The following is a 27,731-nucleotide window of genomic DNA, read 5'->3' on the forward strand; positions in this document are numbered from 1 at the left end:
ATATCCTACTGTGTGTTGGCAAACGTTAAACGTCAATGCACCTTGTTGTAGTTATTCATGCCTTTTTAATCTTCTTGCGCTCATTAACCCTGGCTAAATAAGCTCAAAAAGCTCTGCAATAATGGCACTTTTTATGCGTTAAGTACTCAAGGCTCCATAAACCTCGTATCAAAAAATGCCACATGAACATGATGTTTTCCGTATAAGCGCCTGTATTTCCCCCAAAATATGAAGGGGTTATTGTACGGCAAAAATATGGGGACATACAGGTTTGGTTATTAGGGATTTTTTTCGAAATCACATGAAAACGGTAGCACATTACATATGCAATCGATCAAACCGATATGCCACAGAAAAACCCATCAAAAATTCCGTGCGATTATTTCGGTTTCTGTCTGAAGCCCACATACTCCCAGAAACTATAGCCGAAGGTCAGCTCAATAAGATCAATGTGCTCAATAACAATGCAATTGTTTCACTCAATCACAAAATCACTGGACATCAAAGTTATGGGGTGTTGAATTAAGCTGATCACCGTCTCGGATCCAAGAAGAAGAAATGCCTCCTTCCACGAGGGAGCCCGGGCTCACGAGTCCACCCAGCCAGAGTCTGGCAGAACGACTGAAAATAAATATTGTTCGTGGTGATTTAAGCCTGGCTCTTTGCCACTGTACCGTCTGCTATCTTACACGCGGACATATCACCTATTTATAAGGTTCTTTTAAAATCATATAGAAGGGGCATTACGTCTCCACTGACTAATGGTTTTGTTGCCACCAGTCGTGGCGACAGTTGACACCCCGTACCAGACTGAGCTTCATAATTTTATGAAGAATCATCTTGGTGCCACGCCACCACTTAAAAACATGGTAGTTCCAACGGTTCTAGTTGTCGACACTTTCTGTTACACGGGTAAACCAACAAATTATGGTACCAGGTCAGCGAAACATACACCATGGTGAGATTTGTCATCGCTTACGTCAAAAAAAGCGCTTGAAAATAAAGGCACCTAGAACGCACCTAGAACGCCACGGGATGAATCTATCTAGAACTCAACATGTTAACAAAATGCGACAAGATATTAAAGCTTGCAGGAACCCACACCTTGCCTCGTTTATGCTCACATATGACAATCTGTAATCAGGCGCATCTGCGCACATCATTGTGCGATACCCCCTCGTTAGAAACACGCTTAAGCTCGAAGCTAACTCCAATTTTCTTACGGAAATACATGGAAAACGGAGAAATGCTTTCAAGAAACAATCACTTGAACCCCTTGACTGAAATTTGTGGATTTGAGAGAAACAGCTATACTGTAGTTACTTTACAAAATGAACATTATTTCAGCACTTGAAGGTTTTCACAAGAATCCCAGGAATGTGGTAAGTACCAAAAATTTGAAGCAGGGAGTTCAAGATTCCGCAACTCTGCGTGAAAGGTACGTATCTAATAAAACAAACTAGCGGACAAAATCTGATATATGAATTTGTTGCTTAAGTTAAATTGCTACAACGTTGATAAAGGTTTTGCAAAATCTCCCCAGTCACCTATTATTGGCATATTTCAAAGTAGTGCTTATTAAATTGACTTTGCCGTTTTGTGTATCTCCATATAAAGTTTATAGATTTGTTATATCGTTACTTATACTAAGGAACAGAGCTCCGAACTTGGTATGTGAGAAGTTTTTTTCTTTCGAATTTGCAATTTCGCACAATTTTTGTGAAATAAAAGACAGCCAAAATAGAAAAGGAAGCTTGCATTCTTGAGTCAGTACCCTTTAAGTGTTCTTTTAAATTGAACAAGCCTGATAAAAGCTGGCGCAGTAGCAGCTGAAAAAAAAAGACTTCTCTGTTTCCGTTTTGTTAAATATGAATTTCCGACCTAAAGCTTCCAGTTAAAACCTCAAGAGTGGTGTGTGCAGTTCGTATCAGAATATTTGTCCGGCAAGCGCCAAACAAGCGCCTGATGACGGTAGAGCCTAATTATAGCCTGTTTTCTTCTGGGAGTCCTGTTAACTGTTTGACTCAACAATGGTAGCAGCAAGTCATACCCGCTACATGCTTTGTTCACTTGTGTAGGCACGATAGTAAAGACTACTGTCTAAACGAATAGAGTAGGCGGCCATTTCCTCCGTGTACATTGGCATACTGCTGCGCTCGCATTAGTGTCAAATTCTGTCAATTAGTTTTTGACCTTCGTGAATGACTAATTATCGATTAAAATGTATAGGACATGTGCACTATGTTGGGAGGCGCTTTCACAGTGATAAGATGTAAGGAGAAAGAGTGCGGGAGAAGCAAGAGGGATAGGTTATGAAAGACTGAGGGGTCAAACAGAATAACCCCTCTGTGGGCTACCCTTCACAGAAGGAAAGGGTCGAGAACTACAAAAGAAGGAAACAAAGGTGTGAAAAGCATATGCCTTTGAAGACGTGGTGAGGGGCCTTCCAACAATGACAGAGTCTCACGCAGATCGTTTCCTTCAAAGGACGCGCGGGTAGACGCGTCGTGTGGGTAGAGGGCCCAAGGATTCTGCTTTCTGCAAGGAGACGGCTGTCCAGTTGGTCGAGCGTGGTGCGGAGCTATGCTCTTTGTGCATTGAAACGAGGACACGCTGAGAGAAGGCTCGCAATGATCCTCTTTCCTTCCACTAATTTCACGTTAAGGACTGCCGGCCATTCCAACGAGAGAGAAGTGGGCAAATGCTATACTCATAGCCACAGATGGCATGCCAGTATGAAAATCATCATCCAGACGCCGCGATAACCTTGAACATATTGGCGTTGGCATAATAGAAGTAGGCTATAGGTGCAATTGATCTGAGAATGCCTGCCAAACGCACCCCAGCCCATTCTTATCCTTCTGATTATGTCCGTGTCATGATTCGGATCTGCCGTCACTACCTGCCCTAAGTATATGTATTCCCTTACCACTTCCACTGCAATTGGTTAAACATGTAGAATGGTTAAGAAAGTAGACATACAAAAGGAATTGTTTTCTTTATCACGTATGCTTATTCCAATAAGAATATTTACGTATCATTTGTTTTATCACAGATTGATTCGCTATAAAACAAGGTCATCAGCCTGGATACCTGTGAGGCCAGTAAATACGTTAGTCCCACCCTGTGTGTGAGCTACTTGGCAAGACAGCAGCAGCATCCAGCCAATCAGCAGCCATGGGCAGGAAAGTTCGGGAGGGATCTCAAAGAAAGCTTGAAAGGGTAACGGTAGTCACAGGCCTGAGCAGGCTGATGGGTGACCGTGGTAAAGATGCAGCTTTGCCCCCATTTTTACTCTTTTGTGCATGAGGAACCTACTTAGCGCTAGAGAAAGGAGGCAGGAAAGTGAGGATCAAAATGTTCAGCATTAGAGGCTGGGTTCTGGAGACGTACCTCTCCGCTTCCCCCAATTTTTGCAGGAAAAATCAACAATTGCACATTTCTTAGCACTGCGGTATAAGCACCACTGAGTCTAAAGTAAGGCAGGAAAGCCGTGAGGGCTACTGAATATCATCGGCCTCGGTAGGGCAGCTGCGCACGCACACTCAACGCTATGAAAGTGGTCTGTTAACGCGACAGCGTTACGGTCCCAGTGTCACAGAAATTCCGGTGCCGGCATCCCGCGTCCAGCATCGACCGTTGTTTCGGCAAACATAATTTCGAACCACGGGTAGCCAACTACGCAGGACCTCCATGCAGCGCAAAGTAGTTAACGATTTAATTGAATTTCTCAATGTAAGTTATGTCAGAAAAATCGTAAAGTGCGACTGACACACAACCTATGGACATGATAGCGTCGGGCTGTAATATGAATATACGAGAAAACATAATGCTCTTAAGCGGAAACTCAAAACCGAAACCGACTTGACAAATTTCAAAGGCCATAAGGCGGCGCACCCGGTTCCTTGCAACAGCTCCAGTTGGCGCTAGCATCCGCAGTATCGTAGGATGCCTGAATGGTCTCTCTCTCGCCGCCGCTCCGTGAAGGGTGGGGACATTCCTTGAAGAGGTACTCGCCGCCTCGACCGACTTTTCTTGACGACCGCCGCCATTGCGACCTCACTTCCCAAGGCGACAAGTGCGAGGAAGAGGCTGCGGCTGCTTGGTGAGTGAGTGAGTGAGTGAGTGAGTGAGTGAGTGAGTGAGTGAAGTAACATTCTTGCGGTCCAGAGAAGACGCAGGGGAGACCCCGCTCCACGCGGCTATTCCCACGTAGGGACCGCCAAGCCGAGCTTGACGGCCCGATCGCGGGCACTCTGGACGGCCAGGGTTTGGCCGTTGAGTTCGGGGCTGCCCAAGAGCGCAGCCCACCTTTCCTCGCTGAAGGAGGAGCCGATTGCTTCACACTCCCACAACACATGGTCCAATGTTGCCCTTAGTCCACAGGCAGGGCAGTCCGCACTGGGATATCTTTCGGGGTATATGGCATGAAAAACCGCAAGGTTAGGGTACGCACGGGCTTGTAAAAGTCGAAGGGTAACCGCCCGCGCCCTACTTGGTTGCTCCCTTTTTCAGTGAAATGACTGGCTGATGGGTTTCTATGTGCATGAACAATTCCTAAAATGGTTGGAAACTGGACAGAGCAAATGGTTGGACCGAGCCCAAGAGAAAGCTACAGTGGATCATGAAGATTAGGCGGGACCTCGCCGAGATGCTGTCAAAAGGTAAACAAGAGTGCGGAGAAATTGAAGTCGATGTCATTGATGATATGAAATTTTAAAGCAAAGCTTGCTTTGCGTCTTCCTTCAACTTGCAAGCATTGTGGCATTCACTCAGTCATCTGAACACCGGAACCACCCCTGTGCATGATCTCATGATTCTCCTGAAAAATGCGTACTCAGAAGTCTCTTTGTGTCCGTACCACGTGTACATTCTAGCGTTCTTGTTGTCAGGATGAAACGCGAATACTTCAGGGTTGTTCTGTTGCCGTTGGCCTCAGCCACTTTTCTCCCAGCCGCTATCAGCCGCTATCAGCCACTATCAGCCTCAGCCATTATCACCACAATGGTAATAGTGGCCTTTCTGCAGGTTTGAAGTTCGAGGAAAGCGTTTCACGAGGCGAAGCAATAATATCGCATAATGCATAGTGTACCCTAGAAACAGGAAGTGAGGCGAGGTGGTGTGGTGGAAATCCGGGCGAAATGCCTGGTGCACATTTCTAAGGCATCGACGCCGATATATGTTGTGATTGGGTGATCACGCGATGACCATAATCGCTGCTGAAGATACACATCTCAGAAGGCCAAGTCATATTCTCAGTTCTTGAAGTTGAACCGACTGGAGGGCGCGTACGTTTGTTCTTCGGGTCCTGCTTAGCACGTGAAGGCAACCAGGAAGCACTTCTCAGAAGATAGCTTTAGACCCCGCTCTTTAAGGTAGTTTGACGTCAGTGTAGCCGCTCTCTGAAGCCTGGCATGTACGTACAGATGCGTCACACTTGATGCCCAGACGCAGATGCGCATGCATTCTGACCGTCATGAAGTTCATCTATTAGACTAATTTCTCTTTCATTTAAAGTCGCAAAGAAAATGACGCGCGATTTCAGTGTATTCGTTCTCTGAAGCAGTTTCGGCAAATTTCGTTCGCAAACTTAGGAAAATGGAAGAATCAATCTTAGAAATAAAGACGAAGATTACAAAATTTTGAAGAGCGTGAAATTTTTTCGCTGGAATATTGGTTGATATTAGAGAAGAAGGAAGAAAAATTCCTGCTTAAGGTCGCTGCTCCTGACAAGTCAGTGCCAATTCCTCCCTTGAGCGATTATTAAGCCACGTATTCTAGACCATACCTGCACTGAACTTTTCGCCAGAACACAATGATGATGATGATGATGATGATGATAATGATTTATTATGATTCTTTTAGAAGCTGGACAGATACCAAAAGTAACCTAGCCTGCATGAGTTAATTAAGTAATCTATAGACATTAAACAGTCTAGCATTTGCTCTGTTTTCTCAATCTTTTCTCTCTTTCTTAAAACCTCTATATCTGCCTTGTATATAGTTATCTCTACCTGTAACGGGCCCGCTCCTCTCAATTTCGTCACTGTTGTTTTGTACCAATATTCCAAATGTCTCTTATGTATATTGGCTGCGGAAAGGTCAAGCCTTCCATCCGCTTTAAATCCCAGTGCATCTGGAAGGTTTACGTTTCCTAACGCTCTCGCTAGGTGAATACATTCGCATTTCATTAAGGTGTGCTAAGTAATTTCCGGATTTTTGCTGCTTCACGCACAGCCTCATTCAGTGGGGAATATTTGCTCCGGTATGTTGTAAGCCAACCAGACTGAGCCTCAATAGCATCATGTGTTATGGTACAAATGTTTCTTGCTAATTTCTTGCTTCCCATTATTTTTTATCTCCCTGGTCTGTTTGGTTTCCATCTTTTGCTTGGAATTTACTGTCTGTTTCTCTTACTTTCTTTGTATTGACTCCTCACTGTCTAGACATATTATCAAATACCCTGTACCTGGTCACCGACTTTCTTGACTTCTTTCTCTTTTCCCTGCCGACGCTTTTGGGATAAATATATCCGAGCACTTAAGGTGCCCATTTATCTTCATCGATGTTTCTGAGCGTTTCCTCAAAACTAATCTTGCTCGGCGTTTCTCTGATTTTAACAGAGGCTAACCCACTTAATCCTGCAATGCCTCATTTGTAATATTACCCTGGTGCCCCAAGGCCAACCGACCTATGGTTAAATGACAACACTGACATGATGTCTGATTTTAAGCACAAACTGGCCATCTGTAAACGTTAGCGCTGCCACCATTACTTTCCTTTCCCGTTTCATCGCACCGTATCATACTTATTGCAGCCCCAATTGTGCTCTGTATGCAATTACTTCTGCACTCAGCTTCCGCTTTATTCTTGATTATTTTTGTGAATATTTTTGCGTATCTTTCCCTTGTTTATGTATACAGAAAAAAATAAGTTATACTATTTGAATATGGGTATGGCTTCCTGTTGCATCGAAACCACGTCAATACAGATTGGGTTGTGGCGCCCTCTGATAGTAGAGGACGACATCACTGAGCCGGTACTGCACCTCCGAGATAGGCAGCTTGGTGGAGGTTTGCTTCGCGCCGCACGATACCTTCAGTTCATGCAAAAAGTGTATTTGACCCCCTCTGTGAGTCACAATATATCCCGCGAAGGGGCGAGTCGTCGGCTCCAGAAAAAAGAAAGAAGCAAAGAGCGATAACGGGAAGAAAAAAAAACACAACGCTGCTATCGGCGTTATGCACACGGCACCGGGTCGGTGGTTCCTTCTAACGCGATAGTGCGCCTACGGATACGTCTGCTTCGGGCTGTTTCAGCACGGCGATGGAGCTCGTTAAAAGAGACGGCGGGTTCGTTTATTTATTGCTTCTTACGTAGTTTTTGCTTGCCGGTAAACCTGTAATTGAGTTCGGTCATATCGATAGCAAGGTGCTTTTTTTGGTGCCTATATGGACAGTTGTTGTTAATCACTGACTAGGTTAGTGGATTGCCTTGCCTTATGCTTTTCTTTAAAAAAAGGCATATTGCAGGGTAGACATAGGCATAGTTTATTCTATTTTCGTGCAAGAAGCTGTGCGATTCACTTGTTAATGTGAAAAAGTTTTACATGGCAGCAATGTTTCAGTAGTAGTTTCGAGGTATACCTTCGAAAATTTGTGGTTAAAATTAATTGTTGTTAGAATTGAAAGACAAATCTAATATTGCGTTTTCCTACTGTATACAAGGGCGTAGGCCTAATTCTCGTCACTGCTCTGAAGAGGAAGCTTCAGTTCGGCACTCGCTCCTATTCTACCTGTTCAAATACATGCAAAATGCAGAAGCGCTTTTTTAAAATAACCAAGTGGTCAATTTTAAAGTAAGTTTGTTGCATTTGAGAAATGATGCTAAATCCTAGTGACTGTCGGATGCTTAATTTCGATTTAATATCTTGATATTTTAAAAGGAATTTTCAAATATTGGTACGCTTAAAAAAAGGAGGCACAATGTCTACAAATACGGACGCTTCACCAAAAACAGATATCGCAGGTCTGAAAACAGCCCCAGTTAGAAAATAAAAACCGGAGAGACTTTATATATAATGTAGAGCTTGCGTGAATTTGTTACGTTGTTTGCAAGGATTTTGCAAAAGTCATACTCACATACTAGTGGTCTATTTGACAGCCATGTGTTATACTATATTACATCAATTTTGTCCGCTTTACCTGCACCAACGGATGAAATTTACATTTACAAAATTGTGATATCGTTGTGCATTGCACACCTACATAGTTATATGCTAAATAGTTTCGTTTTCTGAAGATGAGTGATATTCAAAAATGTTTATCAAAATAAATGATGACCTTAATCAAAAAGTCTCTACGAAAAGTCACTAGATTTTATTTTTTTTTTGCTTTTAAATGCAACAAGCCTCATTGAGCTTACTGAACTGTTTGCTAACAAAAACGTTTTCTTCTTTTCGTCTATTTGGATAGGAACCCCGAATTAAATCTTTCTCTAAAGCCCAAGGTTTCTGCTACTATATGGATACGCCTTCCTTACCACTCTTCTACGATTTCGCATTGGCGACGTGTGCCCTACAGAGAAGGCTTAAGAAGCTATTTGTTCAAATGTTATTCATTAGTCAAAATCGTGCCAGGCACAGTAACTTTATGGCTATGGCACAGCGCTGCTGAGTTTGAGATCGCGGCTTTGATCTCGGCTGCGGCGGAAAATTTCGATGAGAGCTCGATGTAAATACGCTCTCTGAAAGACATTTCTACGTATATTTAGGTGCACGTGAAAGAACGCCAGGAGGTATGTGGAGTCCTCCCCCCCCCCCCCTCCCCATACGACACACGCCATAATCAGATGGCGGTTTTGGGAGAGTAAAACCTCATACTGTTTTTTAAGCGAAGCTTTCTTTACCTCCTTCTTCGACTTTCCCACTGCTGCTGCGGCTGCTGCTGCTGCTGCTTTTGACAGCTGCTGAATGCTGTCTTACCGATGATACAACTACATTGGGTGCACAGGGTATGTGCCTCTATATATCCCTGAGAATGAGTGAGTGAGTGAGTGAAAACTTTATTGAGCTCTAGTGATTGTATTCTTCTGTGGCTTGGGCGGATTCTTCAGGGGAGTCTTCCTCCCTGTTCTTCCCCGGAGGTCTTCACCCGCTTCTTCGTCCGTCCTCTATCGCAATGGTTGGCTGCCCTCAGCCCAGAGCTCCGCTGGCTTCTGCTGTCCGTCGTGCAGCCCGTACTAGACCTAGCTGGCTTTCGCAGCGGTCGCTGAACAGCAGTTCCTCCCATTGCTCCGCACTTGGGCGTGATATGATAGGGGCTACGTCAATTTGTTGACATGCCCAGATTATGTGGCATAATGTGGGTTTCTGATTGCACAATGGACGTTTGTCCTTATATAGTGTGGGGTGCATTTTACGTAGCACGTTAAGGTTATGGTACGATCCTGTTTGTATTTGTCTCCATGCGACAGCTTCTTCCCTGCTAAACGACTTGTGCGCTGGGGAGTATTGCATCCTGCTGTCTCTGTCTAAAATGGCCGAGTACTCTTCGGGCAGAGGCACTGGCTCCTCGAGGCTGCCGACGCTCGACGCTTGGTAATTAGTGTACTCTCGAGCCATCCTGTCCGCATCTTGGTTCCCTGCCACCCCCACGTGTACCGGTAGAGTTTTTGCAATTGCTATTAGGTACAGTGGGCGGAGGCATTTCTTGAGGTGCTCGACGTTTCTGCGCAGGCACAGGTAAGAGCGGGTGTGAGAGAGAGAATCGGGGATTTTGCTCCTTCAATATGTGACTCTGTCTAGTCTCTACGGAGGAGAAGTTTTTTGCGCGTATTCTGTGCGTTTGTCTCTATAGACGTGCCGGCATTACGGAGTGAGGTCGAGTTCGTTTATGCTCGGACGCGGGCTGCTGGCGCGGTGAAACAGACCAAGCAGCGGGCACTGATTTGGTCATCGATGTGTCTAAGTTTAGGTACGCTAGACAGACTTAGTTGCGCATGCGGAGCTGGTGCGGAGTCAGTCATGCCGGATTGTAACTTTTTCGCGGCTTACGACACTCTACCTTCAAAATAAACATCACTGATTTTCTCGGGGGAGCAATAGGGGCCTTAGTAGAGGCCCAGCCTGCCCTCCTGGAGAAGTATCTTCACTCTTGGCACGCTTTTAGTATGAGGGCGCCCGCCGCTTTGCAGGAGCATATTTGAGTGGTCCCCTTTGAGTGAAATAAACGCATAGCGCCTTAGCAACCACGGTGGAAAACGATTGCCTGATCCCACGCCGTGAGGATTATTGCATTTGCGTCTTGTCCACATTAGGTAGGTTAGGTAAGCTTAGGTTTAGTTTAGGTTTAGGCTAGGTTACGTAAGGTTAGGTTAGCGTAAGAGGGGTTACGGTGGCGCGGCGTATTCTCCCAGTGGTTACGCCGTGCGGATTATTGTATTTGCGTGGCAGCCACGTCAGGCTAGGTTGGCGTAAAAAAACGTTAAGGTGGCGCGGCGTATGCTCACAATGGTTACGTCGTGACCATTAGTGTCCTTCTGTCCTGGCCTCGTCAAATTATGTTAATATATATATATATATACATATATATATATATATATATATATATATATATATATATATATATATATATATATATATATATATATATATATATATATATATATATATATATATATTATTTAGCGTCAACCGCGTTAGCGGGATGCGGCGTATTCTCATAGCGGTTGCAGGGGCGTCAAGCGTCACCGGCGGCCTTTCAGCCACTCGCGTTCAATCACGGTTGCAAAGGCGCTCTGCCTTCTACATTTTCAATATATGCGGACCGCCCTCTCCCACGGTCCCTATACTGCTATCACGGAAACATCTGCGATGTTATCCCCTGTTTCACCGCACCGGCGGCCAGCGTCAAAGCGTAAACAATCTCGACCCCACTCAAATGTTAGGCATATAGTTAGGCATATGAAGGTTATTGACTGATGCCCCAAAAATAGTATGTGCCACTAGGAATCCCATAAATAGAGAAGGCGGAACAAAACGCAAGAAGTGAAGTAGTCACCGACAGAAGCAGCCGTATGTGGAGATATAAGTTGACCGATCAAAAGGGGACCACAGCTGTCTTTCAGCAAAGAGTGTTGAGCCGCATATAAGTTAATACGCATATCGTTAATACGTTAATACCCGTATGGGTTTCCTTTGTAGCAATCGCTACGAACGGGTGCATGTCTGATTTTCCCTTAATAATTACTGCTCTACACCTTGCGGGTTTCCGCAGAAATATTACGTCATGTTAATGCGGTATGGAGGTGAAGAAAGCTTCGCTTGTAGCCGATGCGCACGTGTACATGGGATCCGCCAAATTTTTAGCGAGCGCCGCACAGTACAAAAATAATCAGGTAAATGAGGATGTAAGTACCAAGGGTCACCTGCGGTTAAAAGGATGTTCCACATCGGCCGCCTTGACCATGAGTGGCACTGGCTAAAACTCCCAGGGGTAAACTTGCACACAAAGTCGAAGAAAGTGGGCGAGAACATGGCCACCATGGTAGCCTAATTGGTAAAGGATGGCTTGTTTGACGCGAAGGGTGTGGTTTAGGCCCCCTTAGCGGCAAGTGTCTTCGTCGACCACCTTCATTTGCTTCTTCCGCGGATTATTTCAACATTCTTATCAAGCTGAGCAATTCCTGTCCACTCATAACCTTCGCGCGGCTCATTTACGAATATGCATCCCCAACGTGCCCAATCTACGACCCTGTTAAATTAATAATTCAACTTGCCTGTGTGCTTTTACTAGATTCATTGTAAATAAAAAAAGCGCAAAAGATACACACACACACACATGTAGGCATGAAAGACGTGGATAAGCGCTACTACCAACTATCTATTCCAATCGACACACCCTGCTCTGTTATAAGATGAGTCACGCACAAATGACTTACCCCATTTTCCCATGCGAAGGTGATAAACATAAGCAAAACTAAAAAAGGTGAACAAAACTACTGCCTGCTTTAGATAGCAGAATTCGAGAAGTCCAGTTTGGCGCCATGAAAAAGAAAAGATGGCTCGCTCAGACAGATACATGAAGTTTTGTGGATATGGAATGCGACTAAAGCCACTCGAGCCGTGTGGTTTGCAGGTGCATTTTTTGCGCTGTTTTGGCAATTTAAAATGTTAGACCAACAAGCCCAACAGACTGTACTTCTGACGTATATTTCTAGATTCATTGCCAGCCGATTTGTATGATTGTGACTAACCAGAAATATAGCGCTTCTGATACCCTTAATTTCCACGTCAATTCTAGATTACTTAACATTATACTGCGAATAATCGTGTCAGAATCGACCACCTTTTCAAATCAGCCAGTTGATGCAGCAGAATTGTGCTATTAGCTGCAGGAGAGATTTAATGAGTCAGCTTCCACTAAAATAGGGAGCCTGGTATTTATCAAGTAAGAATTATGTAACTGTTACTCTGTGTGTGTCTAGGGTGGAGAGAAAACTGAGTTTCTGTTTTCATTTACAGGTGGTATCTGGGAGTTAAAATCAAGGACAATATTATCGTGTCATGTGGGATACTTCACCCCGACGGCATTGGTATACGGCGTTGTGTGAATTGCAACTTTGTCCCCGAGATGTTGCGGAAACTAGAATGCCAGCACGAGTTGTGCGAACATTGCTATGAAACCATCACGTCGTACACTTGTCAACTTCATGGCATTCGTACACGTAAAAAGAAGGTATGTAAATGTTTCCCACCTTTGAAGGTGAAAAACCTGGTGTAGAATAGAGATAAGGTAATAAAAGATACATAACTACTGATGCGCAAAAAATTTATCATTTTTTCAAATGCTGTTGTTGTTTATCAAATAATAATTTTAGAACTTTGGTGGGAAGATGAAATCAGCACAAGAGGAAATAATTTCTACGTAATTATGTCGACAAAGGAAAAGAGTGTACATAAGGTGGACAGAAGACCGACGCCGATGGCATTCCATGTTCTGAATCGCTGTCTATACGACCATCAAATCTTTCGAGAACTTTTTTCATGTTCATGTTAACATCATTTTGTGTTTTTGTCAAATGCGTGATTGATGAGGTAGAAGCTAAGGATTACAAAACGAGCGATGAAATGAAACTTGATACGCGTAACCTTAAGAGACAGGAAGACTGCCATGCAGATTGGAGAACCCGCAGCTGTATACAGCTTATTTCTCAGTTGAGATTAAGAAGAACCTTTTGCCAGAAGTGATGTCCCCGTTCCCTATTATATTTAATGTGAAACGCGTAATTGCTTTAATGACAAAACCACTGGCCAGATTCGAATAAAATGTGTTGCAATTGAGAGAATAGGTTAAATTCTAGCTGCTCCTGGAAGCAGAATTTTGATTTAGATGACCTTACCATTGAAAAAGAAGTTGTGCATAATTACTTTAAAACAACTGAATAATTCACTTTAAACTGTTGTATCTCTGCAATGCAAAAAAGAAAAAGCAAAAAGACGAACTACGCAGATCGAATGCACTCGTTGCAATCTATGTAAACCGCGAAGCTTTCATGAAACGGGTAATAAAATGGTACAAATTAGGCAATTTCGTTGCTTCGTCTTCGGAGTAAAGGAAACTGGCGCGCGCATGCGCTCTCGCGCGCCCATGCGAACCTTATATTGGCTTACATTTCTCATACAATCTTCCCTTTTGTATTTTAAATGCACTGGTCACGTTGTGGTGAATCGCCAGTTGTAGGCATGGGTCATTCTGCGCAAACCATCATCATCATCCTCAACAGGCTGATGCGCTTCGTGCTCAATCCGCCATTGTGGGTACGTGCATAGTAATAATAATAATAATAATATATGGGGTTTTACGTGCCAAAACCACCTTCTGATTATGAGGCACGCCGTAGTGGAGGACTCCGGAAATTTAGACCACCTGGGGTTCTTTAACGTGCACCTAAATCTAAGTACACGGGTGTTTTCGCATTTCGCCCCCATCGAAATGCGGCCGCCGTGGCCGGGATTCGATCCCGCGACCTCGTGCTCAGCAGCCTAACACCATAGCCACTGAGCAACCACGGCGGGTCGTGCATAGTAGGGAAATAATCTGAATAATCAACACGCCGACACCAATCTTAGCCGATATTCCGTTCTGGGTATGTTCCATATCATGGAAACTATTATAATGATCAGGAGGCGGCGATCATCTCGAAGGGGTAGTTGGTGGCACGATATGTACCACCCGCTTCTTCATCAGTATCCCGTTGTGAGCAGGTGCCCATAGCATGGTAAATATTCATCATGATGAAAATGTGGCGGAAATCTGAAAGAGCTAGTTGCTGTTGGCACGAGAAAAGTGCACGTGCGTTTGTGGCCCAATGGTCAGAGCATGCCTACAGCGCTGGTGGGCCAAGGCTCGAGTTCGGTCACCGGACGCGCTTTTATATTAAAGTGGCTTTGAATCTACTGGGCGAAAAGCCGACCAGCGACCGACTGACAGAGTGCCGAGCTATCTAGACCAAGCCACAGGATGGTTGACAAAGAATGCTTGGTCACTGAAAAAAAATCACAGTTACGTAACTGCCGTTTGTTGCGTCAAAGAAAACGGACAAACTTGATATATGGCTTTGCATCTTATGTAAGGAAATGGTAGCGTAAGACGGCAGTAGTTAGTGGTTTACTACAGAGTGGTGTACAATCTGTCAACTTTGTACGCTTCAGATGTCCTCATATGTGCTGTTTACAGAATTTTGGGTCGTTATTTAATAATGACATATAGAATCAAAATGGGGGTACTTAGAGTTTATCCTTTGATGCGTTGGCATTATTAGGCTGCTTCACGCACGTTCAGGGGGGATGTATATCTATTTTTCTATCTATGTATGTCTCTATGTTTGTATTTAACCATTTCCCCGCCTATACCCATGGGTCCCTGGGGGGTCAGTGATCGATTGGGTAGAGCATGGGGCTGCTTTGCTGAGGCAACAAGGAGCTAAACCAACCATTCGACCAACTTGGGCCATTAAGTGTGCGGGAAAATGAACCTCTATCTTGTCAGTATGGGTCAATGTGGACGCGGGTCTGGATTGACACCGCTGTTCGAAGAAACTCTATGATGCCTACTTGGAAAATTGGGTACGTGGCACTCGGTCTGGGCTGGTCTCCAGTGAACATATTTGATGCAAACTTGGGTTATTGGGTATGTGCCAGTATAGGTGTATGCCGCTCTACAATGAACGTAATTGACCAAGCGCGAGGCATACCATACGGCAGTCTCCTTTGCCCGTCAAATCCCCACAGCCTGAACGTTCGAACATAGGTGGCATTGTCACTGTTAGGGAGTTTTGTCTTATAGACTCTGCATCAACATCGAGAAAGCGATCCTTCTGTGCAGGAGTTTCATTTGCACGTTCACGAAATTTACGCAGTCTGTCTGCTTAGCGTTTGTTCCCTCATTCAGCTACAATGTCAGCGCTACAGGAAAGAGCAGCCTCTCTTAAGGCGACGCCGTTCCTACGGGCGCACCCGAGGCAACTAACGTAACATTAGTTAAGGAATAGTAATGTCAGGCATGCTGCCAAAAGTGGTGGCGTTCCCTCAACTACATGCGTTTTGGAAGAGTTATTTATTCTCAGTTTCCGGGCAGAACACCACACGTACAGTAACATTCTCAGTTGATCTTACAAACGTCGCATACATTTGAGCAATCCAACCAACACAGTTTACAACAAGCACGCTTTTACGACTCTTACACGAGTGCGCAATGTCATCAGTTGCAGTATAACGCGACGGGCTAATCAAGTATGTGATGTTGAAGAAAAATGCCGTGAGCCATCTGTTTGAGTACTTTATGAATGTCAGCATCAGCCGACGCACGTTCACATTGTCGTTTCAGCCAAATAGTTGCGCGTTGACCAATCAGGCAAACTCGCAGCCTCGTCCGTGGCCAGCCTCCGATGAACTGCGACGGTACTTGCACTGACACGCTGCTAAACTATCTGCAAAAGGAGAACAACGCCAGCAGCTTCCCCCCCACCAGTCGCAACAGTCGCCGAGCGCGGCTTCTCGTTGGCTGCAGCAGATGTTGCGTGCTCGCTGTGATTCGTGGTGCCATGCGACGCGGTAGTGTGTTATTGGCTGCACGTGGTTACACTGCTAACCCGTGGCGTAACCCACTACTTTCCTCTTCTCCACCGCGCGGTACTCCAGTTGGCTCTTCGTGGTCCTGCAGCACTCGGACGAAAACACGAAGACTTTTCCCCTAATGGAAGCCCTAGCACTGGCCAAAAGAAAATGTGCTTGCTACTATCTCTACAATGTAACCTCGATGAAGTCGGTTCAGCTGAAGATGAGCCTAGAAATTTATTCCTTCCTATGTATTCAAGTAGGTTCTGCCAAGGTGAGGATGAAATTGGCTTTGGTTAGTTCAAATAATGCGTAGACGAAATAACCTGGCCTTTCTTAAAACAAGGGCATCTGCCAATTCAAGAGAAACACAGTAGAAGGTGGGATAGCATCAGGTGGTGTGGTGAGACTAGCGAAGTTGCAGGCATCGCAGTACGTCGCAAGGCAAATATACCTGCACGTCGGTAGAAAACGCCTTCTTCCTGCAAAGGACATAAAGTAGCCTAATGATAATGATAACAATGACGGTGGTGGTGATGTTGATTTTTCGTACCTTTCAGGTTTCGGAACCACGTCACAACACAGATTTGGATGGCGTTATCCTTGCGTGTCCCAGATGCGCCGCGTTGAAAACCTACTCCGCGATGACGGTATGAAACATTTGCTGCACTCATTGAATGTGGGATCACGTTGCCCGCGGGGTTGTCTCAAAGCTTAAATACTTGGTCCTTTATCGCTAAATAGTTTGTCCAAGAGCATGGTAGGGATTATTGCGCTGATCCAATGCATATCTGCCAACACCTGAACTATAAAATTGGTTTAAAAAACGAGAGACGAGGGAGAGAAAGAATAGCTAGCGCCCATTGCTTCTTTTAAAGCAGCCCTGAACATAAAACTCTCGTGGGATAGGCACGTATTCGATTGACGGTTGCCTAATTATAGGCGCCGCGCGCAAGCCGCAACCTTGGCACAACGCTGCTTGACAGGCAACAGATTTCTTTTAGATCCAAGTCGCTTTTTCAGCGTCCTGCTTTGTACAGATTCGGGCAGTTCGAGAAACTTCCAGAAAGCTTGTTCTGAGCAAGCGACCTCCATATGGCGTTCTTCGTGGCCACAACAGGGTCGACGTAGTATCATCCAATTTCTTTTCTCCATGTGGTATTATTATTATTATTATTATTATTATTATTATTATTATTATTAACATTTCGCAATGCTGTGCATCTACATAATAACCCGGCCAGCTTTCGAATATTGTCGCGTGCACAGCTTATGTTTTGAAAGAAAGTGATGCATGATTTGTAAATTCTTATGCAGAATCATAGTTTCTGAACAAGACGAAAAACTACGGATTTCTACCATGTTGCGGATGTACGTCATGAAGGACCCATTAGATTTCGAGGTGCAGAAATATAAGAGAGAAGGCAGGAGTATGAACCAGAAAATCGCTTAATCGGCTACACTAAGCTGTGGGAGTGAATTAACTAATGTAGTAAAAGCATTACACAGAGAGAAGCAATGACCTGGTGACTGCGTGCACGCGCGGGGACTGCGCTCGGCATTGAAAGGTGTCCACACAGAACAGTCACCTTCTAGATAGGATAGGATAGGATGCACTTTACTGCTCTAATTTACAGAGTCATTCATCGGTCAGACCGAGTTCTTCCATCTTCTTGTCGATGGTGACTCCCGTCTTGCAGGGTTGGCGCCCCTATTCCAGGGCACGACTGAGCCATGGCTGCTCGTCGGGCATGGTGTACCAGCCAAAGGGGCCTTTACTGGATTGTGGCACGACGAGCCGTAGGGAAATTATTTGAGCAGCGCTCGCATGGGCAACGGCCGATAGTTCAGTCATCGTAATGCGTTGGAGAGTGATTGTTTTAGTGATTCAGATAGAGAAAGGTGGCACGAAAAAATGTCCGACGTACTCTTCGCAACAGGAGACATCGCAAGCTGCCCTGTAGGTCATTGCAGTTAGTTTAGTGTAAGCGTTCGTGAAGGCAGTTCCTAACAGCCAAAACCGGAAGAATGCTCCGCGTCAAAAAAGTACCCACGAAAATCGGACATGCATCCAAGGGTCTAGACTATTCGTTAGTCTGGTCCTCCTTGCTTTGCGGTCCTCCTTCACGTGAATTGACGACACTATTTCTAGTGTAACACGGTGGCTACGTTGCAGTCAGCGCAGGCAGAGACGTGCGTGAGGCTTTGTCTGTGAAAACTTGGTGCTGTCCGTTGTCGTACCGCCTTCTGGCCGAGGAGCCTGAGTAACTAGGAAATTTCTTATAATTGCTTTGAAGAAAAAGTGCTGTTGCATGGATAGGAATGTAAAAAAAAAAGCTGCGAGCTCTATATTTGCGTGCTCTCGCCGGACATTCTAGGTGCTTGTTGTGACGTCATTTTTAGTGCTTGTTCTGACACTATTCTATCGCTCACGGACGTCCTGTCCACATTTGTTGAGTGCGGGAATCAGCCCCTGAATAGCTGCTGAACCACAATCATCTGCAGTTTAGCCAAGATCGCTTGGGGATTCCTGAGCGATAGATACCAAAGCTGACAGCACTGACTGAACCGTCAGATAGCTTGAAGATCAAGCCAGTGTATACTTAGTTGTGCTCGCGCTTTCCTGATGCCTGTTTCTGCCCGAGCCAAACGCAGGCCATTGATGACGGTGACAGTGATTTGGTTACACTTTTCTGGCAGGAACTCAGGAAAGGTTTCGACATACAAGAAGCTCTGCTGCTTTAAAAATGCCCTTGCTGTCTGTTTTGAGTATTTTGTGTTTCTATGTACCAGGATGAAATAAACTTTCTCGGCTGCTTGTAAGCTTAGCATAACAACGCGTAACGCTTAGTTGATTTAGTCACAAATTAAGTTTTTGAACGCCTTCCCCGTTCAACTGACGCTGTAAGAATAAAAAGATTTGGACGACGACAAAAACAGCAGCTACAGCAATGCGCATGACAACGAGATTATGGCGCAGATAATGTCGACCATGGATTGTTCATTTGCACGTTCATTTGCGTATGCAGGAGCACCTCCTGAGAAAGCACAATAATCTTCTCATGAATTCGGTGAGTAGTCCATAGGCTGCTGCCTTCAAGTATTATTCTAAGACTCAGACAATGGACTTTAAACAGTCGTTCCAAAATGTAATGAATGTAAACACTCGATAGCCCAGAAAAGTTGCATAAACGAAGGCTATGTTTACCGGCCGTATTGTTTTGATTGTTCGCTTCTAATTTTCCAAAGCAGCACTGGTTTGCCTTGTTTTGGCTCGGATTTAGAGACCACCTATTAATAGTATGGAGTCACACATCACGTCAAGGATATAGAGAACTAGCGTGTGTGAGGCAGAGAAGCCAAATCAGAGAAGATAGCCAAGTTTAAATCCATCTGACTGCCCTACACTTGGGGACGGATACGCGACGCATACCTTTAGGGCAGTGTTTGTGATTTATCCCACTTCTTCATCAAGGAAGCAAAGTATCCAACCCAGCATTGGAAATATTTAGGACATAAAAAGGGTGAAGTTTGTGACAAAATTGTTCAAACTGTTGTCGCTGACCTTGACGACGGAGCACGTTGCACTGTTTTGCGATACAAAAGACAATTTATCTCATATAGAAATGCATGCGGTGTAAAGGAAGAGGGGGTGGGTCGGCAAGCGAGCAGTATGCTGTTCTACCAACAGACTATATATCTTTAAAGAAGTGATAGCGAAATAACGCTAACATGAAACTGAAAACATATTTGCTGATGAATGAATTCGTCTGAAGAAATCGCATGTCGCAAATATAAAGGCAAGCGAATGGGACGAGCACAAGTCATCTCAGTAAAAGATCAAAGCGTTGATAGTGGTTTGAGGCTTAATTCTCTAACCTACTAGCCCAGCCTTCAGCTAACGGTACTTTCTGTAGCAAGCACCCATTCTTTGCCTTTCATGTCTTTATTTGAGTTTCTTTGAACGGCAAAGATTTTCGCAACTGTATTGTTCCATCATGGTTTATTCGAGGGGTTTAAAATATTCAAAACGAGTCTTTCAAAACCACCTAGACCCAACCAAATAAGCTTAATTGCAACAAATCCCTCACTGTCTGGCTGCCTATCTTTCTTCGAGCTATCGTACTGCCGCTTTCAACATCTTTTTGCTTTTTCTATCCCAACCAAGCTCACGCTTGCTACGGTTGAAGTACAGTGCTCAAAAACTGACACGTGACCAATTTCGAATCTACCTCAATGTGTTGTTTTGTTTTCTGCACTTATAACAGTGACGTAATTGAGACTCCAACATGCATACTTGGTAATACTGCACGCATAGAAAATCCTTTATCGAGCGATATTACACGTCGCACTTCCATGTAATTGTGTGTAGTAGGAGTTCGCTGGTCTTAGCTTAGAACGCTGTGCATGTGAGTCACCGCACGCGTTTGAACTTCCAATACGAAAAACAGCAGGTAGCTTAACAAAACACGATTGATACATATGACATAGATACATTTTTATATGTTCGGTAATCATCTAAAAATTCATTTCACTTCTAGGATTGTGACGACAGCACCCCCTTGGCTTCGACGGGTGAAGGTGACGGTGATCGGCAAAACGACACTGTTTCCAGATTCGAGATCTGCCCTTACTCTTTTAAAGCATGGGAAAAACAAGAGATTAAGGTAAGGATAAATATGTTTTCTAATTTAAAATTTTCATCTATTGCCAAGGAAGAGTTTACGTCTAATACAACCCTTTAAGACTAAGTTATTCAACGACGTACCATCTGTGATAAATAATTGCTTCATGGGTAACTCGCATAAGGATTACATATTTCCCAAGGAGAAAAGCAGGGCAATACATTACGGTGGCGAATTAGCGGTAAGTTAGAGAGGAATGCGTTAGAACGACATCGCACCTTTTCGAGCTTCCGGATCCACAATTTAAACAGCGATCACCACATTGCAAGATGTTTTTCAGGAGCTCACTTGACACACCTGGTGCCACTTCGAGGAGCGAAGTATGACTGACGATGCTTCGAAAGAGATGAACGTCCGTCGTACCACACACACACACACACACGCATACACACGCACACACACACGCACACGCACGCACGCACGCACGCACGCACACACGCACACACACACACACACACACACACACACACACGCACACATATATATATATATATATATATTGACTAGCTGAAAGGAAACCAAGGAACGATGACACGAAGGGCAACTTTGGGGCAGTTACTTGTTCGTAATGGAATTACAACAATGCTAAATGAGTGGAACTGAAAGTGGATGAAAAAACAACTCGGTGTAGGTGGGATGCGAGCTTACATCTTCGTATTACGCGTGAGACGCTCTTACTAGCTAAGTGAGCTACTGCGACAATGTTTTCCCACGAACTTTCTTGGAGACTTATGCCCATCTACTAGAACTAACTCCGGGAGTGTTAGACAGCCAATTACTGGCAAGGCAGCGGATGTAGAACATCTTATCTGGCGCAGGCGTCAATTAGTGTGGGGTCTTTTTGGTTCAATGTAACTTGTAAATAAACCCACAGATGTTACCGGAATTCATCAAATCTGTAAGATTTGAGACAATATGACTGCTAAGTGTCCTTTTCACTCGTTCATTACGAAGCGATGGTTGTCCACGTATGCACAGCGGTAATTATCAATGCCTTCAGAATAACCAGCACAATAAGCAGCTGCGTTTACGATTCGCTTTTCGATAGCATATTACGAAGCCTTTTGTTGCTATTTACGCACTCACGTGATCATCGAAACGCTATAGCACAGCCTACTGTGCACGTTTCTCTGACTGCTAGGTGGCCACAAAATTTCCGTGGCGCAACTTATGTCGAATGATAATCATGATATATTTTGTAGCATGACGACAAACCTTCCTAGTGCTCGAACACGCATCATTGCTGTTGCACAGCAGTGGTTGACAAGAAGGGTGAAAGCTGAATGAAAAAGGGTGTTTATGCATGGTGGTAGCAGATAATTTCTGTTTAAAAAGTAGAACATTCATACTGCTTTAATCCCTACCACATATTTTTACCACAGAAGCGTTTTTTTTTCGAGGTGTCCAACAGAATACTATTGCACAGAAACTATATAATCACCTGACCACACATATATACCGCGTCGTATAGTCGTGTGTATAGCCATCTGCAATACCACTACAACTACATCGCCAATAGCCCTGTTCTCTTGGTATTTAAGCGACAAAATAACATAGGGTACATAAAAACTGTCACCGTATAATGTACTCGCCGTCAAGCGGGTTATTCCTTTAACCAACCGTATTGGTTTGCTCGGTCCTTTCCCCGTTTTCTGACTCTGACTTTCATCGCTTAGGACATTTGCTGCCGCCTGACCGACTTGCGAGGCGCATTCGCCGTTGAACGAGAGCTATTTTTATAGCCCACTGAAACAGACGCGATTTAGCTCAAGGAAGGCGTATGAAGGTTCAGATGCTGTTGTCCGTCGGTGGCGCTTTTCGCGTTTCTGCGCCATCTGGCACGGTGGTTCCAGGCAGTGTTCGTCGATTAAAATCCGCTACGCGTCTGTTGTGAAGATGCCGCGAAATGCGCCGTTTTCCACATGTGTATTAGTGGAAAGTCAGGTGAGCTTATGTCGGCGTCCGGAGTCCTCACGCTTTGAATGCTACCGCACGGAAAAACGTCGAATTCGTTTGTCATACGAAACCTATCGGTTAGCCCTGTCGGGTTTGCGCGCCCCCAACGAACCGCACCCATTTATTTATTCCCTTCCGCATCCTGTGGTGTGCTATTTCTGCGCTCCTCGCTGACATGTCGGAAGAGGGCACCGCAATACCTATTTCGATGCGGCATAATTGGTAACCTGTCTGTAAAGCTATTGTGACCACTTTCGTGGTTCCTATGGCACTCAGCGGCCTCCGCTAATGCGGGAAGCTAGTTTGGCTGTAAAATCAAATAGACGTATTTTTTTTTTGTCCGCAGAGAGCACCAGAACTGTGAAAATTGTGCCGGTGATAGCGTACGTAATCAGTATCACAGTCGTGGTTGCAACGACGTCGGCTTATCGATGTTTTACCGATAATGCGGTATAGTCACAGAATATACCTGAGCCTATGGCATGTATATAGGTCCGTTACACTCATTTTCTCTTGCACGTGCGCGTATATTTGTGTTTGGTACTAAGTAAAAATGGTTTCTGATCACGAAACAAAGTGGTTAAAAATTTTGTGCTTGTGCCCCCTTTTATCAACAAGGACAACGGAAAGTTGCTGAAGTTGCAAGAAAGCTGTATTGGCGGACCTTCTAAGAACTCTGGCTTACAGTTCAGAGCTACATAGCGGCCGTCGGGTGAAAGTGCAGTGGAGAACCACAGCAGAGGAGCAGTGCTGAGAGTCCCTGCATCATGCATTTGTACTGGTGTTGCAGGAACACGTGTTTGACTGCTCGGAAGAGATCACAGAGTGTCCGGAGTGCCTCGAACATATTAAAAAAGGCGACTACGAAGAACATGTAATACAGTGCCGTATAAAAGACGAAGAAAAGAAGGCAGGAGGGTGTGCAAGGTGAGTAAAACATTTTTTCCGGTAGTCGGGGAAAGAAATACGCTGACTGTTTAGACAAGGGTGTACGTGAGCTTGACACGTGATGCTTGAGATCTCATTAGCGAATGCGGACGGCCGGTGGTAATGATTCCTTACGAACAAGAAGCATTGTGTATATGCGTGCACAAGAGATCTCTCTCATGCACCCGTTTAGAGCAAGCGCACTTTAATGAATAATCATAGATATACATGTTGGTTAAGAGCGGACACTCCCGTAGGGCCCGCTGTGGCCAAGTTACTGCTTCCCGGGCTGCTTCTCATTCGGGCTGCTTCCCGGGCTGCTTGCCAGACCGTTAATTTCGTCTTCCGAGATTTTAGACGCGTCGTTTAGCTCTGTTTTGGTTTCGGTTTCGATAGCAATAGTTTCGATTTCGGCTTACGTTCGGCTGCAAAATCGTCAATACGTCGCCTGTGGCGGAACGGAACAGCTTGAATATTTCATTTTTAAGCATGTCGTACAAATGGACGTAATAGACTCGCTGATCGCAAACATTTTACTGGAAAAGCGGCCAAGCATCTCGAAGAACCAGCAAGGCCGATTCAGCTCATGCAGATGGGATAGATAATGCCATCAGCGCTCTCTTCATTACAATTCTATTGCCGTTTCTGAGCCGTTTTTCTTAGTTGCATGCAACAGGAACAAAATTTAATTTTTTCTTGTTTACATGGGGAATTGGAGAGAAACAATACTGGGTCACACACTTTATAAAGCCAAAAACTACCAGAAAAATGTTTCAGTCATGACAAGCAAGGCGTCAAGTTAAAGTGGCACTTGCGAACCGGGCCACTTGGAGAGGAGAAGATGGACAGCTCGAGTAAAAAATTACCGACGATTACGTTACTTCCTAATGCGAAATTTGAGCGCAGCAAATAAGCTGTTTCACCTTTTCGATAGATTGAGGCAAAGAAATCGAGCAACACATGTATGCGCTATCACAGAATTTTTTTTTATTTTTCACACGTATTCCTTTAACAAAGACTGCACTAACAGTTCTTGACAGTCATGAACGAAGCTTTGTGGTCGGAGAAATAGACTGATATATGTTCGACTTGGTGCACCAATGCTTGATTCTCAAAGACGAGATTTATACAAGTGCCTCGCGAGGTTGTCACAGCCGTGGGACGCGTTACGAGCGAGAGGAACGGGATCTTCTCCCGCATAAGTGTTAGGAAATTGCTGTTTGTCTTTATGTCAACATTAAAGTCCCCCACTACTAACATCGGTGTGGATCGATGGACGGTTAATGCGAGTTGCAGGAAGTGGACGACGTCTTTCGTGAGTGCGGTAGCGGACTCACGAAAGCGGTATCAGTCGGTCGCTGCTAGCGCTGGGGGGATGAAAGGGGGGCGGAGCTGGTTACGAGGCCGACGACAACGCCGACGACGACGCGAAACCCAGGAACGGACGCCAAAGAGCCATTTGTGTAGCGAGCCCTCCTCCACAGTGTCTCCTCCTCCCTTCCATCATCCTCCCTCGCCCGGAGAGCTGACAGCGCGCATGCGCGGCGGCGGAGCAGATTCGTCGGCGAGCTGGTTTCGAGGCCGACGACGACGCGAAACCCAGGAACGGACGCCAAAGAGCCATTTGTGTAGCCAGCCCTCCTCCACAGTCTCTCCTCCTCCCTTCCATCATCCTCCCTCGCCCGGAGAGCCGACAGCGCGCATGCGCGGCGGCGGCGGAGCAGATTCGTCGGCGAGCTGGTTACGAGGCCGACGACGACGACAACGCCGACGACGACGCGAAACCCAGGAACGGACGCCAAAGAGCTGCGCTCTAAAACAAAAAATGGCTGTGGCTTAGGTAAGGTTAAGCCCAGGATGCGAAGCATACTAGCCTTTATTTTAGTTGTTGAACCACTGTTTAGCCTGGTGAACTGCTGTTGCTTGGCTATATTTGGTTCGGCTAGACGAAGAAACAACTCATGCATTACTTCTTCGCCTTCAAGAGTGGAACGCGACAGCGTTCCCGTCGACCCGCCAAGGGGTGTAAGACAATGGGCTACAGGGCAGCGACTACGCGCCCCGCATTGGACGCGGTGAGCGTCGAGCAAAGCAGCGTTCGGCGCGGCAACGAAATGTGCGCCTGAGCAAGAGACGCACGCCTTAGAAACAGCGCGTTTCTAAGGCAACACCGCATTCACTAGAGGCGCTTTTGTACCGCTTTGAAGCGTTGTACTCGTGGCTCAGTGGTAGCGTCTCCGTCCCACACTCCGGAGACCCTGGTTCGATTCCCACCCAGCCCGTCTTGCAAGAGTTGAGCCAAAGCCACTTCTCCTCTGTCGTGACGTCACGGTGTCACGTGATTTCATGGTCACCGCCGCGCCTGAGGAGCTGGGTTGAGCCCTCGTAATATGCTTCGCATAAAAGAATAGGAAAAAGAAATAAATCTGCCGAGAAACTTCCCGTCGTTGTTTACCTCTGTGGGATACTGACGGTCCCTGAGTGCAGACCGCATGTGTTTCAGGTAGCGGTGCGCTTCGCGAACGTCGGGTTCCATTTTGGAGCCGAAATCGACGCGCTCAGCAGTGGTCAGCCTTCTTGTGTCGTATGTGTGGCGCCCTAACTTACGTTATGGTCTACCTTAACGAGCACTTCCTTTTTGAGGCGATTAGGTTAAGAAAATGTTGAACTGGGCTCCGCCGCGGTGGCTTCCTTATTGCAAAGCCAAGTGCATATTACCCAGTGCTCCGCCGGATTATGGGTCCAGTGCCGCGCACTGGATGCTGGGGCGCTGGGCAGCGCGGCGTATTGGCAGGCGCTGTCTACTGGTGCGAAGAGCAGCTCTAGCGCATTAAATTCGCGGTGCCTGAACACTGTATATATAGTTCTTTGAACACAGAAAGCAATAGAGAGCGTTTTGGTGAAATTAAGAAAAATAAAATGAAAAGTGAAATTAAAGTGCTCCGATTAAAACTCGAACGTCGGACCTAGAAATCACAAGCACGGTACTTTACCACTACGCCACGCCAGCTTTTTTTTTAATAAATGGACAACAGAACGAAAGGTGTATTACAAAGTGGACACAAGTACACACTTAAAACTCAGGTAAACACACATATGCATCTAACAAGTGCAGTCAGTCTGGCGGAGTTTCCTGCGCAGCGTACACACTTCTTAGATAAGCAGCGCTTTGGTAAAAGAAATGTTTCGTAGATCGCAGACTTTCGGCATGGTGATCACTCAATCTGCATCTCTATAGGCTGTGTAAACAAAGTACTATGAACATGTCATAGGGAGGACCACCCGTAACCTTAAAACCTTAAACGGTAGAAACCTAATTGAATATGAGGTGACGTCAACGTCCTTTCTAAACGTCCGTTGAAGAATGTCTGAAAGAATACAGCCTCCATACAGTCTATGAAACAGTGATCTGTGGTTTGGGCACTTGGGTAGAGTCGACAGTTTTTTGACCGCGACACAAACCGACCCCACGAATTCAACCAAGTTTTAACACGGAGTGTTTCCGAATGTAAATTAAAGAAAAATGTTTTTACTCCAGGAGGTACACACATTTTTCAGACGTGCTAAAGTACATCCTGATAAGGTCGGCTTAAGTAAGGAGCACGCTACAAAGGATCTGGAAAAAGTAGAGTCCACCATTGCAGCAGAAATTGCTTTTCGACTCGCAGTGAACATGTACTCCAGGCTGAATCTAACTTTCAAGAAAAGAAATGTGCCAACAACCTCCTTTAGAAATCCCCAAGGAGCCTGTGCGGCATCTTTGGCATTTGATGACACTACTTTATACGGAACATAATGTACTAAACAGAGTTGCAGCATTTCACGCAACAACAAAAAAATTACATCATGGTATTTTACATGCCAAAACCACTTTCTGATTATGAGGCACCAGAAATTTCGACCACCTGGGGATCTTTAACGTAGACCTAAATCTAAGTACACGGGTGTTTTCGCATTTCGCCCCCATTTAAATGCGGCCGCCATGGCCGGGATTCGATTCCACGACCTCGTGCTCAGCAGCCCATCACTATAGCCACTGAGCAACA

General features: G+C 45.2%; 1 protein-coding gene across 1 annotated transcript in view; it reads left to right on the top strand.

The window, feature by feature from the left end:
• The first annotated feature begins 4,006 nt into the window (after window positions 1-4,006).
• LOC139050895 (TNF receptor-associated factor family protein DDB_G0285149-like) overlaps window positions 4,007-27,731 on the top strand; it is a 50,046-nt gene continuing 26,321 nt past the window's right edge. Inside the window, exons 1-6 of the mRNA XM_070527712.1 lie at window positions 4,007-4,105; window positions 12,524-12,737; window positions 16,678-16,767; window positions 19,147-19,188; window positions 20,659-20,784; window positions 23,549-23,685. Of these exons, the coding sequence (XP_070383813.1) occupies window positions 12,633-12,737; window positions 16,678-16,767; window positions 19,147-19,188; window positions 20,659-20,784; window positions 23,549-23,685 (500 nt within the window). The 5' untranslated portion in view covers window positions 4,007-4,105; window positions 12,524-12,632. The remainder of the gene's footprint in view (window positions 4,106-12,523; window positions 12,738-16,677; window positions 16,768-19,146; window positions 19,189-20,658; window positions 20,785-23,548; window positions 23,686-27,731) is intronic.

The sequence above is a fragment of the Dermacentor albipictus genome, chromosome 10 (genome assembly GCF_038994185.2).
Source record: "Dermacentor albipictus isolate Rhodes 1998 colony chromosome 10, USDA_Dalb.pri_finalv2, whole genome shotgun sequence".
In the NCBI taxonomy this organism is placed as follows: Eukaryota; Metazoa; Arthropoda; class Arachnida; order Ixodida; family Ixodidae; genus Dermacentor; species Dermacentor albipictus.